Source organism: Macrobrachium nipponense, chromosome 25 (genome assembly GCF_015104395.2).
Source record: "Macrobrachium nipponense isolate FS-2020 chromosome 25, ASM1510439v2, whole genome shotgun sequence".
In the NCBI taxonomy this organism is placed as follows: domain Eukaryota; kingdom Metazoa; phylum Arthropoda; class Malacostraca; order Decapoda; family Palaemonidae; genus Macrobrachium; species Macrobrachium nipponense.
In genome coordinates, this window is record NC_087214.1 from 67,832,760 (window position 1) to 67,851,145 (window position 18,386).

General features: G+C 38.2%; 2 protein-coding genes across 17 annotated transcripts in view; one reads left to right on the forward strand and one right to left on the reverse strand.

Moving 5' to 3' along the window:
• The window catches only part of LOC135199498 (protein FAM177A1-like), a 30,105-nt gene extending 22,860 nt beyond the window's left edge, over positions 1-7,245 (reverse strand). Inside the window, exons 1-2 of one of the 2 annotated variants that reach the window (XM_064227606.1) lie at positions 7,228-7,245; positions 6,902-7,033 (exon numbers count right to left, since the gene is read on the reverse strand). In XM_064227606.1, the coding sequence (XP_064083676.1) occupies positions 6,902-6,913 (12 nt within the window). In that variant the 5' untranslated portion in view covers positions 6,914-7,033; positions 7,228-7,245. Of the gene's footprint in view, positions 1-6,901; positions 7,065-7,227 lie in introns of those variants that run through there. The other variant, XM_064227605.1, reaches the window with a different exon arrangement.
• LOC135199496 (anoctamin-5-like) overlaps positions 6,970-18,386 on the forward strand; it is a 139,764-nt gene continuing 128,347 nt past the window's right edge. For 10 of the 15 annotated variants that reach the window (XM_064227586.1, XM_064227591.1, XM_064227589.1 and 7 more), the window contains exons 1-2: positions 9,733-9,884; positions 16,081-16,179. In XM_064227586.1, coding sequence (XP_064083656.1) covers positions 16,087-16,179 — 93 coding nt within the window. In that variant the 5' untranslated portion in view covers positions 9,733-9,884; positions 16,081-16,086. Of the gene's footprint in view, positions 7,164-9,202; positions 9,222-9,726; positions 9,885-16,080; positions 16,180-18,386 lie in introns of those variants that run through there. The other 5 variants (XM_064227587.1, XM_064227590.1, XM_064227600.1 and 2 more) reach the window with 5 other exon arrangements.

The window sequence follows — 18,386 nt, forward strand, 5'->3', positions numbered from 1 at the left end:
CACGAAGCTAGAGTTGAGCTTAAATTAGAAATCGTGGACCCATCGGTATATATTTTCCTTACTTTGCAAAATAATTATCTTTAATACGTTGAATAAGTCTACTCAGTTCTAATGTAATTTATTTCAAGTATAGCACCTTTGAAAAGAAATGTTATTTATTGTTAGTAAATAATCTGGCACCTGCATATGGCAATATTTCCATAACGAACAATGAATTAAGAAACTACGCCAATTCTTCGTTGGCCGTCTGTACAAAGACAGCCCGTACGTGATGGAAATGGGCCATTAAGAGCCCGACTGGGGACCTCTGGACTAGACCAATCCAGCCTAAAAAGCGTGTTCAGTAGCGCGCATCTGAAAAGATTGAAAAGTATGGCATTTTTTGTATATTTATTTGTTTACGGGCTTCGTACTAGGCATATTTACGAAAAGGCAGACCTCGTGACAGGTGATCAGCTCAGTAAGGAAGGAAAGTCAATAAAGGTTTTACAAAACTAACGCAATATCCTGTGGAATGAATCTGTTCCTGTACAAAATTATAACGCTCAGAAAAAGTGCACGCAGTCGATACATCTCGTGACAGGCATCAATCAACTTTATTTCTATCTGTTTATACTGTATTTTACAAACACAATTTATATATAAGCTACTCACATGTGCTTAAGTTACAGTTTCGGGAGAAGAAATAATAGAGTATATAAGCGATAAAAGAAAAAAAAAAAAAGATTGCGGATATGAGCAATTGACCTTGAGTGAACAGAAACCATGGCTCGAGCGCTCTTCTGGGGGAAGGTAGTACTATCAGCTGTGTTTGTTTGTCTATATTAGAAAAAAAGGAATAATTTTTTTCATCGTAATTCTATGATGATGATGATGATGATGATGATGAGAGAGAGAGAGAGAGAGAGAGAGAGAGAGAGAGAGAGAGAGAGAGAGAGAGTTTTCATCAACAGGGTCTCGGAGCTTCCTTATACACACAACACGTGCCCCATTCATCTCTTGCAAGCGCTTTGCACTCTTTCAGCAGACTCAGCAGTTTCTCTTTACTGTCCCCAAATCATTTTTGTGTCGTCTGCAAAAGGCAGCTATTTTGGGCTCCTCTCAAGAGCCCCCTTTTCGTGATCCACAATTTTTACATTTCCTCAAGTCATGAACGCTGAAAACAGTCGTTATACACGGAAGAACAAGTAAATCTAGGGAATCATAAAACCGTAACCGACAAATCCATGGGATGGAGCCCTCGCGTGTCGGACCGAATGAGGACGTCTGCAATTAATCCCGGATGATGAGAGATAACAAATGAATAATTGACCTAACAATAATTCCAGACATAGGTCTAGGTCTTCTGGAGGTAGTGGCGAAGTCCTCGCCAAATACTTTGTCAAAACGTTCTCTTTATTGATAAAAAGCTAATGACTATATTTTTTCTTCGTTTTGTCTGCCATATCTCATCCGGTAAAGTTGCATAATTTACCGAAGGACGTCGAATCCTTGCATACTCTTCTGCCGGAAGCACCGCCAAGATTCGCCTGACCGCAGACGGCTACTCGCACCGGTGTGTGTGCGATGATCAAGGTCTCATGATAAGTCAAAAGAAGGAGAAGGCGTGTTTTCCCATCTACGTGTTGCTGATTAAGAAAAAAAAACATTCGAGTCGAATCATGAATGATTAAAACTTATATATAAAGCTTGATTTTTGTCATATCCAAACGACCAAATAACTGAATATGATACTAAAACGTAGTGATTCTTTTAGAATATAAGCGAGTCAGTTTGCTTTGTCAGATAATCTCTGTTTTCGCACGTCTACTAGAAGGACGAGCCAAATATATTCTTCAGAATCTTTTTAACATGTACTCAAATTCACCAGCTCTTGATGAAAACAATCAGAGGAGTATGATAGGCTTTCGTTATGAAACGCTTGACTATCACAAGGAGCCTTCCTGAGATAAAGCAACACTTTCTTAACTGGTCTTCCCAGTCAAAGGATTTCATATGAGTCACGTCCGGTGTTTGTATATATATATATATATATATATATATATATATATATATATATATATATATATATATATATATATATAAGCGAACACCACAGGAATCTTAGTATAGAGACGAAAGCGCTTGGATTTCTGACTATCATTTTCCTGTGGTATTCGCTTATTTGATGAAATCACGTGCATCTACTGTGATTTTTAAGCATATATATATATATATATATATATATATATATATATATATATATATATATATAAAGTGTGTGTTTAGAACCAAATTCTCTATATTAAATTTCCTCTAGTACTCTAGTACTATTGTACCTCTATTCAAAAAAAATTAATAAAATCACTAACATTAAAACATTTAATTAAAATCAAATATATCCCGTAAGAACGTACCAAAATATGTCTGTCTCTTAAATAGATTCGTCTTATTAGCTTTGTGATTCAAATAGTGACAATTCCGTAAGATATCTGCAGTATACTGAAGTAAACTAGTAGGTTACGAGCGCTTATAACCTTGAGAGTGTCATTATCTTGAACCTTCAGAAATGTTTTCTAAACCGCGTAAACCGTTGAGTGTTTTATTCTAGGAATAATTACCACTCACTAGTGGCAGTAAAAGTAGTGAATACCAGCAGTACTCGATAGTTGTATTAGTGTAATGTTGTACGATTAGTGGTGCTAATAGAATGGTACTAGCGTTTGATGGCCGTAGCATGTTATGTTTTTAATTATAATTAATTTTGATATTTTCCTTCTTCTTTTCTTATTCTTCTTAACTTAGTCCCGTTTCTATATGTCAAACTTTGACTAAATATGACATATTCCCAGCTGGATGAACATTCATGAGTAGTTTAACCCTTAAACAGATAACTGTATTTTAGGTGGCAGATATATTAAATTAAAGTATTTTCTGTCCTGTTTCCATGATAAACCTCATCTGTATTTACTCATATGACACGAAACTTTCTCTTTCACACATGAGCTTCGTGTCCTGTGGAGCTATTTCAGGGGCGGTGTCGTGTCTGTGACTGACAGACTGGCCTAGTGCGATGCACGTATATGGAACTGTCTAAAAGCAGTTAATCCTGACATTTTTATTATTCATTTTAATGTGCGCTGCATGGGTTTCTGTAGATGCAACCCACAGTTGCTGACTAACAGCCTGATACGTAATTCTTAGGTCAAATGCAAGGCCGATAAAGACAACTAGATTTTAGTAGATTTAAAATTGAAGATTAGGATTCACTCCAAAAAAAAAAAAGCCTTTTACTTCATCAAAATTGCATAAAGTATCAAATGCATTGATTTTCCCACCGGAACATTTAAGTAGCATAAGTAACGCCAAGTAACAAACTCCAGCGAGTGACTTTACAGCCAGACGGAGAGTCCGTATGCAAATTACGGCTGGAGGGTTCCTCGAAATAAACTGTTGCCCTGGCCGATGCACCTCTTGAATCCGATATCTCTCTCATTTCCAATTCATATCGATGGGAGATATTAGGGAGGGAAAAATGAGGGGTGGGCTGCTCTTCGGGAATATATATGATGCGTTATATCTTCATTAGCATCAACGCCCAGGAGGTTGATTGATATAGGGTCTTAGCAAGTTATTTGGCGTCGCATCTGCAAAGGACACTGACGCCGGAGGGGGAGTTTACTTAGGCAGATGTAGGAAATGCGTTGGTAAACGTCAGGCAGATGCAGATGGGATAACGTTCTGTTTTTGTTAGGTTCGAGCAGAGCAGATGAGGATAACGTTATGTTTTTGTTAGGTTCGAGCAGAGCTATATGCGGCTCTGAGTTCGAGCAAACTTGAATCTAAACGGCAGTCATCGGAAAATCATATTACATAGTAGCATTAATCAAAAATTACAATATACCCGTTATTCTGTGTATTTCATCAGAATAAAAATGGAGTTTGTTAGGCCTATTGCAATATAGTCAGCCAATTCTTGGATAACTATTTCCATTTCGAACAACGCCTGTCTACCGGTATTCTGATGAAGTAAACCCCCTGAAAGATGTATTATAAGTAATATAAATATGTACTATAAGTAATATAACGAAATGAACTAAATTCGTATTTTTTCGTTTAGAGTAAACAGATTACGGTACTCGTCAGACAGCCTGTATAGAACTATAGAGTAAAAGAAATCGGGATTTCCAGTTTTTCGATGAGACTCTCTCTCTCTCTCTCTCTCTCTCTCTCTCTCTCTCTCTCTCTCCTCTCTCTCTCTCTCTCTCTCAAGCACTTGCCAACTATATATCCCTCGGATTTTCCACCGTTAACTACAGATGGCGACTTTCCTGGGAAGGTGGAGCCTAAAGCATTCGGGGAAACGCGAAACAAAAATTATTTCTTTAAACGTTTTTTCTGGTTGTTTGTCTGTTAATTCGTTATTATTATTATTATTATTATTATTATTATTATTATTTTTTTTTTTTTTGCTCTATCACAGTCCTCCAATTCGACTGGGTGGTATTTATAGTGTGGGGTTCCGGGTTGCATCCTGCCTCCTTAGGAGTCCATCACTTTTCTTACTATGTGTGCTGTTTCTAGGATCACACTCTTCTGCATGAGGCCCGGAGCTACTTCAGCCTCTAGTTTTTCTAGATTCCTTTTCAGGGATCTTGGGATCGTGCCTAGTGCTCCTATGATTATGGGTACGATTTCCACTGGCATATCTCATATCCTTCTTGTTTCTATTTTCAGATCTTGATACTTATCCATTTTTTCCCTCTCTTTCTCTTCAACTCTGGTGTCCCATGGTATTGCGACATCAATGAGTGATACTTTCTTCTTGACTTTGTCAATCAACGTCACGTCTGGTCTGTTTGCACGTATCACCCTATCCGTCCTGATACCATAGTCCCAGAGGATCTTTGCCTGATCGTTTTCTATCACTCCCTCAGGTTGGTGCTCGTACCACTTATTACTGCAAGGTAGCTGATGTTTCTTGCACAGGCTCCAGTGGAGGGCTTTTGCTACTGAATCATGCCTCTTTTTGTACAGGTTCTGTGCAAGTGCCGGGCATTCGCTTGCTATGTGGTTTATGGTTTCATTTTTCGTATTGCACTTCCTACATATGGGAGAGATGTTATTTCCATCTATCGTTCTTTGGACATATCTGGTTCTTAGGGCCTGATCTTGTGCCGCTGTTATCATTCCTTCAGTTTCCTTCTTTAGCTCTCCCCTCTGTAGCCATTGCCATGTGTCATCGCTGGCTAGTTCTTTAGTCTGTCTCATGTATTGTCCGTGCATTGGTTTGTTGTGCCAGTCCTCTGTTCTGTCTGTCATTCTCCTGTCTCTGTATATTTCTGGGTCTTCGTCTACTTTTATTAGTCCTTCTTCCCATGCACTCTTTAGCCACTCGTCTTCACTGGTTTTCAGATATTGCCCCAGTGCTCTGTTCTCGGTGTTGACGCAGTCCTCTATACTTAGTAGTCCTCTCCCTCCTTCCTTTCGTGTTATGTATAGCCTGTCCGTATTTGCTCTTGGGTGTAGTGCTTTGTGCATTGTCATATGTTTCCTGGTTTTCTGATCTATGCTGCGGAGTTCTGCCTTCGTCCATTTTCCACTATTCCTGCGCTGTATCTGATTACTGGCACTGCACTGCCCATGTGTTTATGGCTTTTATCATATTTCCGGCGTTGAGTTTTGACTTGAGTATCGCCTTGAGTCTCTGCATATATTCTTTCCTGATCGTGTCCTTCATCTCTTGGTGTTTTATATCCCCTCCTTCCATTATTCCCAGGTATTTGTATCCTGTCTCATCTATGTGTTTGATGTTGCTCCCATCTGGTAGCTTTATCCCTTCAGTTCTCGTTACTTTGCCTTTTTGTATGTTGACTAAGGCGCATTTTTCTATTCCAAACTCCATCCTGATGTCCCCAGATACAATCCTTACAGTCTGGATTAGGGTATCTATTTCCTTATTATTATTATTATTATTATTATTATTATTATTATTATTATTATTATTGTTGTTGTTGTTGTTGTTGTTGTTGTTGTTGTTGTTGTTGTTGTTGTTGTTGTTGTTGTTGTTGTTGTTGTTGTTGTTGTTGTTGTTGTTGTTGTTGTTGTTGTTATTATTATTATTATTATTATTATTATTATTTAGCAGCTTAGCGAGATCATAATTTCTACTCATAGCGATCGCCCGGAGAATTCTCAATGACGATTGAAAACGGAAGAAAGTAAAGTGGAAGGAGTTGGACAGCTTAAATGAGAGGAAGCCAAAGAGAACGGATGAAAAGCAGAAAAAACCAGAAAGCAGTGCACTTGCAAGCTCCAATTAACTTTATTCTAATTTCTACAAATGTAAACGCCAACTTGTTGTGAGGGGGACTGTAATGCTATAGGGAATAGATTATAATTTTAAACGAGTTTCAAAGCAGGTAATGAGTATTTCTCTAAGACAATTTTGCTCAAGACTATCCATTAATATTCCGTTTCTTTTACAATCAAACCTGCAATACTGTAAGGGCCCTGTTTTATTATAACTACAACATTAGTACAGTCAAGTATGCTATATAAGAGTATCGCCCTACTCTCGTTTTACAAGTGTTTAGGTACAGTTATATTACCCAATTATACACTACCGAAAAAGCTATTTTAAATCAGCACATTAATTGCTACGGAAATGCTTGAATATATTAGTAATTCCTTAACGTTTTAAATCGGTAACCGATGTCTGGAAATAAAACGTACAAGATCCATGGATTCCTGAAACTCGTACATATGAAGATGACGTCATCATTGACCCATTAAGAGCGAAAGACCGGCGGTCGGATGACCAACAACGTAGCTATACAATAAAATTCCCACTGAATTTAGATATCAAAGTTTAATAAACTTGGAAGTGGCTATTTATAAGCAGCAATGATAGACAACTTACGTGTTCGTCCATTTGTCAAATTCAGCCGGTTTAAGTTCACAACGGTCTAGTTATTGGAGGTAGGAGCACTGTAACGTCACTCACTATTGGCCAGAAGCTATTTTACTCTCCTGATGTTTAACTAACGTCAACCTGGTGGGAAAAAACGCAAAAAACCAATATTTCCCTCTCGAAACAAGACGAGACGTTAGTGTAAACCTGGGTCTACACTAAAGATATGGTCTACGTTACAGCAAGCCAAGATCTGAGGAGTAACTTGGGTGTAAGTTATGATATTTTTTTTTATGAATTTAACAGAATTAACACTTTTAATTCTGTCACCTTACCAGTCTGGGCCAGAAAGAAGTCTTCCACTTCATTAAGCAGGTCTGCAGTCTCGTCGTGACTCCGATGTTAACCGACGAATAATGAGGCTGTAGACTTATTTCTTTCAGTGCAGCGATAAAGATGGTAGTATTATTCTGTAGGTGCCGACGCCATCTTAACACAATTCAACCCACCAATAGAAGAGGTCTTAATCATACAAAGTCTTGCGTGTCTTGTCGTCAATGATGTTGGTAAAATAAAAAATAATTTAATTTCGCTACTAGTGGATCTCGTGTTAAGCCTTCAAGCTTTAAGTAAGTTTTTTTCATGATGAACTTGCTAAATCCCCATAGAGCTTAAACTGTCTGCTTCTTGCCACGATCAACCAACCACTAAGTGCATGATTCACTGCTTAGACAAGGAGAGCAAATGAAATTTCTTGAAACAAGCCCATAAAAGTTTTCCCAACCACTGGAATCTATTCCAGTCTCGCTGATGACACGTAGCATTGACCAACGAGCCAGCTCGTCTTGCAACACAAGGCTTTTCCTGACTCTATATCTGAGCTAATATTATACCTTGCAGTTACGTTTATTCTGTTTGAGTTTTCCAGGGTAAGGAAAACTCCCTTCACACAGAGTTATTTAAAAAAAAAATGTACGAAGTCTGTCCTGGTGACCTTTCCTGCATCTCTAATTAAAGTCTGTGTTACTCTTGAGAGCGATGTTTTCGTTACGCTGTACGATGTCCGTGGGTTTGGTATGTGGTTTCTGACGCACACCGTAACCACCATTTCTAGGTATAGCCATTCATTCATTCATGAACTAATGACTATTGCTCAGTGGGTGACGTCTAGATTACTAGGCCTATATATGGCTGGGCAGTGCAATTAAGCTCGGTCTTGCAAGATAGTATTTGATAACTTAATGTCCTTAATTGATACAATACTGATAAATCGGCTTAAAATAATAATTCGTATAGAATCGTTAGTGTTCTTTTCATATGCAAGAGATTTGGTATTATAATTTACAGTTGCGTAAGATTTTTTTTCCCGGTGACCAGAAGCAATGGACTCGACTGGTATGCACGCTTTGCAAACCACTTAATGCATAGAAACGTCTCGTGCCCCAACCGGCTAATTCTCACTATTAAGGATATCCTGTGGTGAAAAATATATACCTGGGTTATTTAATTATGTTTTTCATGTCACTACGGTGAAATACGTTACTACCAGTGCAAAGAATAAACCCGTAACTTCGTTGTCTAAAATTCAACTCCAAGTTGTCCGTGGGAGTGGCATATCTTAACGTATGCCAATCGAATAGAGTTCATAAAAGCTTTCTTTAAAGTTCAAAGGTCATACGACTGCTGTTATGAAATGTGGCGCACTGTTTTTTTTAGGGGGGGAGCACGGGTATACGTTGCTTCTAAAATTTAAAAACCGAAGTGCATGATATGGTTTGATCGCATCTACAGTCGTGGCACCATTCAACTGTGCCACAAAAACATCTGGTAGAAGTAGCAGCGTGGATTTGGCCGGCCGGAAATGGTTTAAAAAAGAAAAAGAACCCAACATTCTCTAATGGAAAAGGTCAATTATGACCAAATCCTTTAGAATATGTGACACAGACATATGCCGATACCAAACCGACGACAACATTATCTAAGCAGTACCAAAATAACCGTGACATAATAGTTGTTATGTTCAGCAAAACAAACACAACAAAACCTTCGGTTCAAAGAGGGTACTCGCAGGGCATAAGCTTCTCTTACAAGTAATTTTAGAAGAAAATTGAGTTATTATTAATCTTAGTTTCATTTTTATGAATTAATGATGATAACCCGCATAAATGTTCCGGCAAATTATGATGCTTTGATGATGAGACCTGGTGACTGACATCACGGGGCCCCAAAGGAGATAGTACACATTGTCCGGACGTCAAGTCTCGAGAGCTGCTGCTTAGTCTTCCCCGTCGCCGTTTCCTCTTCTTCTTGGGAGTCTGTCAGTGAGTAAGTAAGTGATTTGTCATTTTTCTTTGATTAGAAATTAATTACGATAACATTCTCAAATATTTCGGTAAACAATGATGGTGACCAAGGGTCCTCCCAAAGGATTTTGTCCGGAAGTAAAGCCTCGATAGTTATGCCTTCTCGTCAACACTTCTTCCTCTTCGTTCTGTTCTTGGGAGCCTGAGTGAGTCAGCAAGAGAAAATAAGTTATTGTGTATATTTTGTTTTGATTGTAAATGGACGACGATAACGGATGAATAACCCTGGGGCCCCAAAAGGAGATTGTCTCAAAGAATTTCTTCTTGTTCTCTGTCGCCATCCCTAACTCCTCTTCTTCTTCTTGGGAGTCTGATTGAGTAAACAAGAGAAAAGAAGCTACTGTGTTTGTTTCGCTTTGATTGTAAATGAACGACGATAACCAAATAAATATTGTTTCAAAAGATTTGTTCTTATTATTCTTCTTCTTTCTCCACCGCCACCTCGTCCCCCTCCGCTTCTTCTTCTTCTAGGGAGTCTGAGTGAGTCAGTAGGGTCTTGGAAACCGTAAGTGAATGACGTCTCTTGTCGTCGTCGTCGTCCTCCTCCCGTGGGTTCTGTAATACGCCAAGGCCGTGCGGCGTGGACAATTCTCCTTCCGAATCGAGTCGGCCGCCGCCCCCAACTGTAGGTAGGCCTGTGCTGGACGCCCTGCGGTGTGGAATTAATCCCATGGAGACTAATCATTGCATGGAGGAACACGATTTTGGTGGGGGGGGACATCCCCCCTATCTAGTTTCTTGGCAGTTGCTTTATACTACTATAGTGCCTAACGCATTTTTGGGTTTGGAGGAGGCGTGGCCGGTTAGGGTAAAATAATGCTCTCTCTCTCTCTCTCTCTCTCTCTCTCTCTCTCTCTCTCTCTCTCTCTCTCTCAAAGCTAGTTTGTTACCAAGGTATGCTGAAGTGTTTAGGCCTGTGACAGGTACGGTGTAAATCTTTCTCTCTCTCTATCTCTCTTTTCGTCATTTGCGTTAATGTCATGACAAGTCTCTCTCTCTCTCTCTCTCTCTCTCTCTCTCTCTCTCTCTCTCTCTCTCTCTCTCTCTCACTTTGTAACATTTCGAGAGGCTTAGTACCTAAATCCTGTAAATGTCAGACTGTCGCTGTGACCTCAAATGACTTGGCAGGTCAGGCTAGGTCAGTCGCACTATTCATAGGCATATTCCATTGAAAATAAAAACTTTGTATCCTATTGACCCTAATGTAAACTAGGTCACTTTAGAACGAATAAGCCTAGGCTAGTCTTGTTCCTTTTATGTCGTGGAAAGAAAAGCCGCGGACCTAAGATTAAGGTTGACTTGACCTACCATATTGTTTCCTTTAGGGCAGCTGGAGTAGGCCAGGCCTACAGGGATTACAGGCTAGGCTATTCGCTTTTGATTATAGGCCATTGATGATTATATAGCCCTATGCTGTCTTTAGTAGATTGTGTGATATTTCTGTGAGTTATCGCGTTGTTGCATTTCCTTCATGTTGAATGTTAGGCTATTGGGCCATTTTGGTTTAAGGCCTTCAGGCCCCTTGCCGTTAGATTGAAAGGGACAAGACGTCATTGAAAAGTAAGAAGGAAATGCAGCGAGATGACCATTGCTTTTTATTATCTACCATGGTAAATGAACGAACAGCGACATAGCAGCCACATCTCTCGGAAAGTGGCCACTTCCCAAAAGAATGCTTGAATTATGCCGTTATTTCGTAATTTAGGGGATAACACTTACTTCAAGAGGAACGTAGAGGTCCCTGTATGCTGCCAGGATGGGCCACAACTCTTGGCAGCGAATTCAAGTAATTTTTCGGGAAGGTGGCTGCATTCCAGGATCGGTGGCCATTTACCCTATTTCTACCGTCTAAAATTCACGTGGTAAAGTTATAGTAGTGTTACTTCAGCATACACATTAGACTAGCTTGCCATATACATACTATTGTATGAATAATTTGGAAAATTGTATTTGTAATTCATCGTTAAATCCATTGAAAAACCTCACCCGTCGTAGATATACCAGATGACACTAGGTTGCTCGACTAAATCATTTTGAAAGTTGGTATCGTATGGGGGAGAGGCTGTGAAGTACTTTTCTTATTGTTATATCTGTATTGTTTTAGTATCTTTTTATTTTATCAGTGTGGAAAAATTTCATGATGTAACACTGAACTAGTGAAACAATCTGAATATACTATGTGTAGCTGTCTTGCATATGAAACACCCCCACCCCCCTACAAAGTGGATCTCGGATCCCAATGTTAGGTTCAGAAAGAGTAGGTTAGGATTTATCCGTGTAAATTTGCCCTTCTTTTGCAATAGACGCAGTCGTCAAAATAGTTCATAACACATCCAAAATATCAGTAAACATTCTTTGTTTACATTGATAATTCATTAGCATGTAAAATTCTGCATTTAGGTTCAAATAAACAAACTGTCTACAGTATACTTACTATCAGCATGGCAACAGTATGGTCTAAGCTCTCAAGGCAAATAAAAGTAGACTATGAAATACTGTACTACTGGGAAACAACTAAGATACACTTGTGACTGTAGCCTAATTTTCCCCGTTACATCAGTGAACCTTTTGATAATAAAAAATCCAATGGATAACAAAGGATGCATAAGATGAAGTTCTTTGTGGTATGAAGTTATATATGCTGCAAAGTTAGTATCACAAGCAGAACTGCATACCTCGGATAAATAGGATACTGGTCACAGAAGATTTTTTGGATCACCTGAAGATTAGCGACCCCTTATACCTTTCCTGAAGAAAATCGACCCCAATATTTTCCTCCTGAAGAAAAGCAACCCCAATATTTTCCACCTGAAAATAAATGATCCCTGCTTGTTGGTGTCTCCAATAGAAAAAAGGAGAAAAAAATATAGATATATATTCATTAAAAACTACTTTATTAAATATTTGTTTAAAACAAATTTAGATAAACTATCAATAGTTAATTAAAAGCGTATTGTCTTGCAATTTCAGTACAAAAATAATCAAACCTACTGTAACCCCTGTGGCTAGCGCGCGTAGCGCAACATTACCTCTTGCCAGAACATATTGAGCTTGCCAAGAATCTTTAAATATGCGGATAAAGCGCGAAGCCCTGTCCCGCCATGGCCTTACTGTAACCCCCGTTAATGCCTCACCTTAAGAAAAGCGACCCCAATATTTTCCACCTGAAGGAAAGCGACCCCAGCGTGTGTTGGGGTTGCTTTTCTTCAGGTGATCCGATTTTAACTATAGCTGGGATGGTGAGGATCATTGCAGTGGTTATATTGACTGATAGCAACACATTGGGATTTCTGCCTAGTGAAACTGGGTATTCAAACTTTTGCTCACTTGACTAATAGTAGAACTCTCCTTGAGCGAAGCCATCTTCAGTGTTTATTATTGTATAATTTTTTTAGTTGTCTCAACGTCAGACCGTGGTGGCAAAATCTGACAATAGGATATATTGTAAAATTCAAGTGATGTTTGCTGTGATAGAAAAGGGTTAAGTTGTAATTGTGGTCAGCATCTAGGAGTTAGTAGTTCATTACTGTACTACACTTGCATTTTCTGTGTATTAAACCATGGCCTTCATGTTTTGCCAGCTGTTGAGGAAGGTTTCTGTACTTTGTTACCATGGTAGGGCATACTGTGAGGGCTCATCAGGAAATGCCAAGGGTTCCTCTTCACCTTAATTTCCTCTCCCTTCCCGAGATTTGGTGCAGAGAAAGTTAAGGGACCAAAACTAATTCAGGGCTTGGTGTCCACCAGTAAATTAGAACAACTTTATCTGTGGATTCTTCATATTAATGCCTTGTTACTCTTAGCTTCAGACTTATTGCTAGTGTATTTCTCAAGTTTTGGATCTTTCAAGTTTTGGATATGTGTCGTACATCCCTTGTTAGGGGTACACCAAGGATCATACGCCTGAATTGCAGATCAGTGTTACAGTACCAACTGAGCAGTTTTTATCTGTTGAATAGTAGGCCTTACATAGGTTGTGTAGTTTTTAATCATTAAGAACATAATCTACTTGAAGCAGTTTCATATCCAGCTGGTTAGGTAGGATGTACTTACTCATTTTGGAAAGGGAATTGTTATCCTTACAGCTACCAAACAGTACCATACTCATGATCTCTGTAATTCTTTTTCTCTTCGTATATGGCATACGATATGCATTTTAGTAGTATGTATTTTCCTGTATGTATGTATGTATATATATATATATATAAGTTCTGTGAAGTATATAGCACTAAGAGGGGTTTTGACCTTCAGTACGGCTGTAAATACGCTAATACCATCTTGTAAAGATATTGGAAGCAACGGAGATCATTAACGGGCGCGCTTATTCGTAGAGGCTTCATTGTGTTTAAAATTGTTGTAATTTTTTAACACTATTAATTGCTGTACAGAATTAAATCTGCTTCGGTATAGTATTGCTTCGTCAAATGCTGGGATCACCTGCACATTGATAGCTAATCTAAAAATCTACCGTACATGGAACCATCACTTTTGGGCAGTGGTCTTTCGCAGGTGCTAACAGTTGTTTTACAGAGCTTGAATTGATGTCCAAAATGATAGAGACCAGTTAACATTACAAATAAGGTCATTAGTGGTGGTGATTGATACTAGTTTTTGAATAAGAGCAACACAATGACTTGGTAAGAACATTTTGCCTTTGGATTTTCATTAGCTAGCCCAGCTGAGGCTGTAATCATCCTTTACATAATTTATTTTTTATATTTTTTTGTTAAACCATAATTTTTTTCAGATTTCATTAGTGCATTTAAAAATCTTGAGTCAGTTTTAGTGGCCCATATGTTGACTACCAGCTAAAGCCTTGAGCTCTAAGTTTGTTAGCAAATTTTGAACTCTTTTGTCACTCCTTTTTTCAACCTTATTTGGAAAACCATAATACATACTGTTCTATAAACCCAAGGGCCCAAATACTGTATGTAAAACAGAATAGTGTGGAAAAATAAAAAGAGAACTAAAAAATAACAAAGAAGAAAATAAGATGGAAAATTTAAAAAGGATATTGTAAGAAATGATCACAAGAAACTCATGTCTGACTCCCCAATAATGAAGCATATGCATCTAGCTTGTAGTAGTATATTAATAACCTGGTAGACAGACAGTTGTTGATTGCCTAATTTGTTGGTGTAATTGGCCTTTAAATGCTTCGGACTGCAGTGAAAGCTTCTGTAAAAGAATTGTCAGTGTTCATGAAAACAAGTACAGCCCATTGACTTTAAAGAGTTTATTTCTTTGGTATTACATGAGACAGACAATCAAATAATTTATGCAAGAAGAAAGCACTTGTATATTGATTCCAAACAGGTGACAACTGGCGGCACTCAGGTGAGGGTAGATATCAGTCATTTCCTCACTTATTGCCTATCATTGCTCTATTTCTCATTTCTTATATCGGTTAATCTTTCCATATTACATGTTACATCATTTATTACCCAGTCATTATTTGTGTTAAGCATTACTGTAATTTTTTCATGCATTTCATTACCACTTTGTTTTCCATGTCCCCTTCACATCCAGGGAAGTCAGGTACCATGTGGTTATTGTACTCATATTTTGATTATGTACAGTTTTAATAAGATTAGCTGCTTCACATTGTCCGTAAGGAAATCTTTTAAACATTATTCTTTAATTCAGGGGCCTTAGAGTAACTGTAGGCATTACCTAAAGTTCTTTGCAGCATCCCTAAAGCCCCTGGCTGCAACCCCTTTCATTCCTTTTACTGTACATCCGGTTTATATTCTCTTTTCCATCTGACATTCTACGGCCTCCTCACAATTAATTCATATTGAAACTGATGTTTTCCTCCTTTTTCACCCAAAGCACCTTTTTACTGTCAATTTCTGTTTCAGCGCTGAATGAACTCTTATGTCCCTGCGCTTGGCCATAGGCCAAAGTTCTATATATATTCTGTTCTCAAAGAACACAGTTGAGTTGATGTCATGGCTTTTGGCAGTTGGCAGAAAAGAGAAAGGAACTTAGTCTCTTATACCAGCTGCTTTCCAGCATGCCAGTAACTTGTTTAGTGTGGAGGCGATCATAGCCTTTTGTGTCACAATCATAGGCAGTGAATTTCATATGAACAACATCCATTTGGAAGTAGTAAAGCAATTTCATTTCAAGAGTGAAGCCAGCTTAGTAGGGGTGGTTTAATTAGGTATTGAAATGCCACTTGAGGGTGGATGCGGCTCTCACCTGTGAGGAATTATGTAAGTGCTTTCTTCATAACATTGTGGACAGTCTGTCAATTAAAATAGCAGAATAACTCTTAGTGAGATGGTGATTAAGGCTTTTACACTGCAGAGAATTATTTGCTCCGTAACAGTTTTAATGTTGATGTTTCAAAACACTGAAGTGATTTTAAAACCAAATTTTTCTTGGTATTGGATTAGTAGTAGCACTATTGTAATCTTTTAGAAGCTTCAGTAGTTGATCTCTGAATAGTGTGGCTTAGTTTTCATTGGTTCCTTCTCTAAGAAATTTTTTGTTATTCTTTGAATTAGTGAACAGTGGAACTGTCTGAAGTACTGTAGTTTATTTAGACGTAGAATTACAATTGAATTTTACTACTTTGTGCTTGAGGTAATTTTGCTTATTAAAATTAATTCAAGAAATTTTTTGGCGTTGTATATTGAATTGCTTAGTCTTGTAGTTTTTTTTTTTTACTTGAAATGACTCTGTACCTCATCATTAACTGTGCGTAATGCGTAGAACAATTGAACTGATCCCTTATGAGCAGCGTCATAATTATCTTTTACTTCCTCAAGTTTTTGAAGTGCTGTTCTTGAGTGCACTAACCTGTGTGATGGTCCCTAGGTTGTAATGTCCACTAGTGGGGGGGACTCCGAATACTCCACCCCTCTCCAGAGTCACCGAACATCTCGGCATCTAGCCTCCCCAACTTCCTATACCTCTGTAAGTTATTGAAAACAGTAACAGTTAGCCAGATATGGGCAGTTTTGTAAGTTTTTTCTTAGATTTTTTTTCTTTTTTTCACATATCTTGATTGACTTTTGTGTACATATTTCATCCCTTTGCAAGGGATTCTGCTGTGATGTCTTGAAGTTAGCCCTTCAGAAATTCTTTGATATGTATGCTTTGAGACAATTAAATGGTATCTCTTATATTTTGTATTGTAGGAGCTAAAAGAATGTCTTGAAACAAGGGGAGGACTGGAAAGCATTCTGTAATAGTTTAAGTTTGAGGTGTAGACTGCAGGCAGTTCTGAATTAAGTTGATTTGCCCTGTATACCTACCATAATTACTGTAATCATTACTAGTTTACAGATAACAGTGTAGCCAGAAATGACAGTTACAGTACTGCTCTTGTGGAGGGACTTCTGTTAAAAATCCTTACTAAGATTCAAGGTACTAGCCCCACAGATTATACTGTCAAATTTTTAACAAGTTGGTTTTCCAATATACTTTACGAAAGTATGAATGACAACACGATGTTTTACATTTGAAAATTGACAAAGCTCAGACAACTGTATTGGTGTATTCCCTTTGATTTTTGTAGTTAGTAAATGTACTCGGGAAAGTTTGGAAGGACTTTAAGGGTAACAGTCATTTATTTTTCCCGAGAACAAGTATTTATTGAAATTATATAATACAATGTTATGAGATGATGTGCCTTTTGATTTCTACAGTATTTAGGAGGGGGGGGGGGTTTCCTTTATATCTATAATAATTTCTCTAATAAATTAAAGACCTAGAATGTGGTCACACACTGGCAGAGATCTTAAGTGACATTAGATAGCAAGTCCATACAGTCATAGTGGCCTAATACCTTTCCAGCACTTCGACTCCGACCACACAATTGTAATGATACATTTAGTCAAGTGCAACAGGAAAAACTGCTGTAGAATGTGTTATACTAATACATATTCTGTATTAGTAAAGAGGCCAACATCATGGGACAACTCGGCAAATGAGAAAGCTGTTTGTTTAGGATTTTAACTTGATAGGAACAAAGCAGAAGGGGTGGACTTAAAATGGTAAATGATGTGGAGAATGGACATGTATAGTTTCAGTTTATATTGATGACTTATTACGGAACCCAGGTGCAAAGAACTTATGCTGAGAAATTAGTTTCTGATGTACCAGAACATAAACCGTACTGTTATTATCGCCTAGATTTTCAATCCTATTGATTTGTTTTCATTGAATACGTAAGAGTTGATCCACACAATTCTCGACAGATTTGTACTGGATTAAGGTGAAAATATAAGTGCCATGCAATTAAAAAAAATAGTGAACTGCTGTTGATACAGTGTTATAGCTCTTACTATGAAGGAGACATCACATCAGATCCTTTCCACAGGTGGAGGTGCAAGCCTATGAAATGTAGAACATAGAGGTTGATAATCCCCTGTTTTCCATTGCCCATCCCTGTGTTAGTCAACAAATATATATATACACAAACTTAGATTGAAGTTTTCTTGTGCCTGATATTCACACTTACAAGAAAACACCACTGTGAGAGTGAGTAGGAAATAGAGAGACTGTCAAATCATATAGCTGCCTTATTTCTAGGGACCATAGTAAGTCGTAGGCTGTGTTGCATGATGAACCACCCTACATTTGTTTTTCATCCCACTCTCAAGAACTAGCCTAGTCACGCTTCGTTTTAATGTAGCCGTGTTTATCAGTTTTTCCTTGCATTGCACCCCGTGAAAATGATCACTATTATATTGGCATTATGAGATCACTGAGTTGCACCTATTATAATGGGGTTCTTCCAGGGAATTTTTTTTGTATAAACGAAAGGTGGAATGGGAGCAGGGGAAGATAAAGAAGTTGGACAGGTAAGCATGAAGAAGTAAGTGCAAACAGATGATGAGTAAAATGCAGAAACCTTGAAGGCTGGAGCTGTATAGAAGCAATGAAGAACCTGTAGTACTGAGTACGGTGTGCTGCACAAGGCCCAGTGGAAATGGTACGAGTGTCATCCCTACAGGAACTCGGCATTAAATGCCCGAGGGTGTGCTGATGGTTTGGAAGGCCTTGAAAATACTCAGTCTTTAGTGGAGAACAATCTGTTGAATGTTGTTTTACCATTGGCATTGACATATATAGTTTTTGGAATAAAGTTTTAAGTGTCTCAACTTGGTCATATTCGT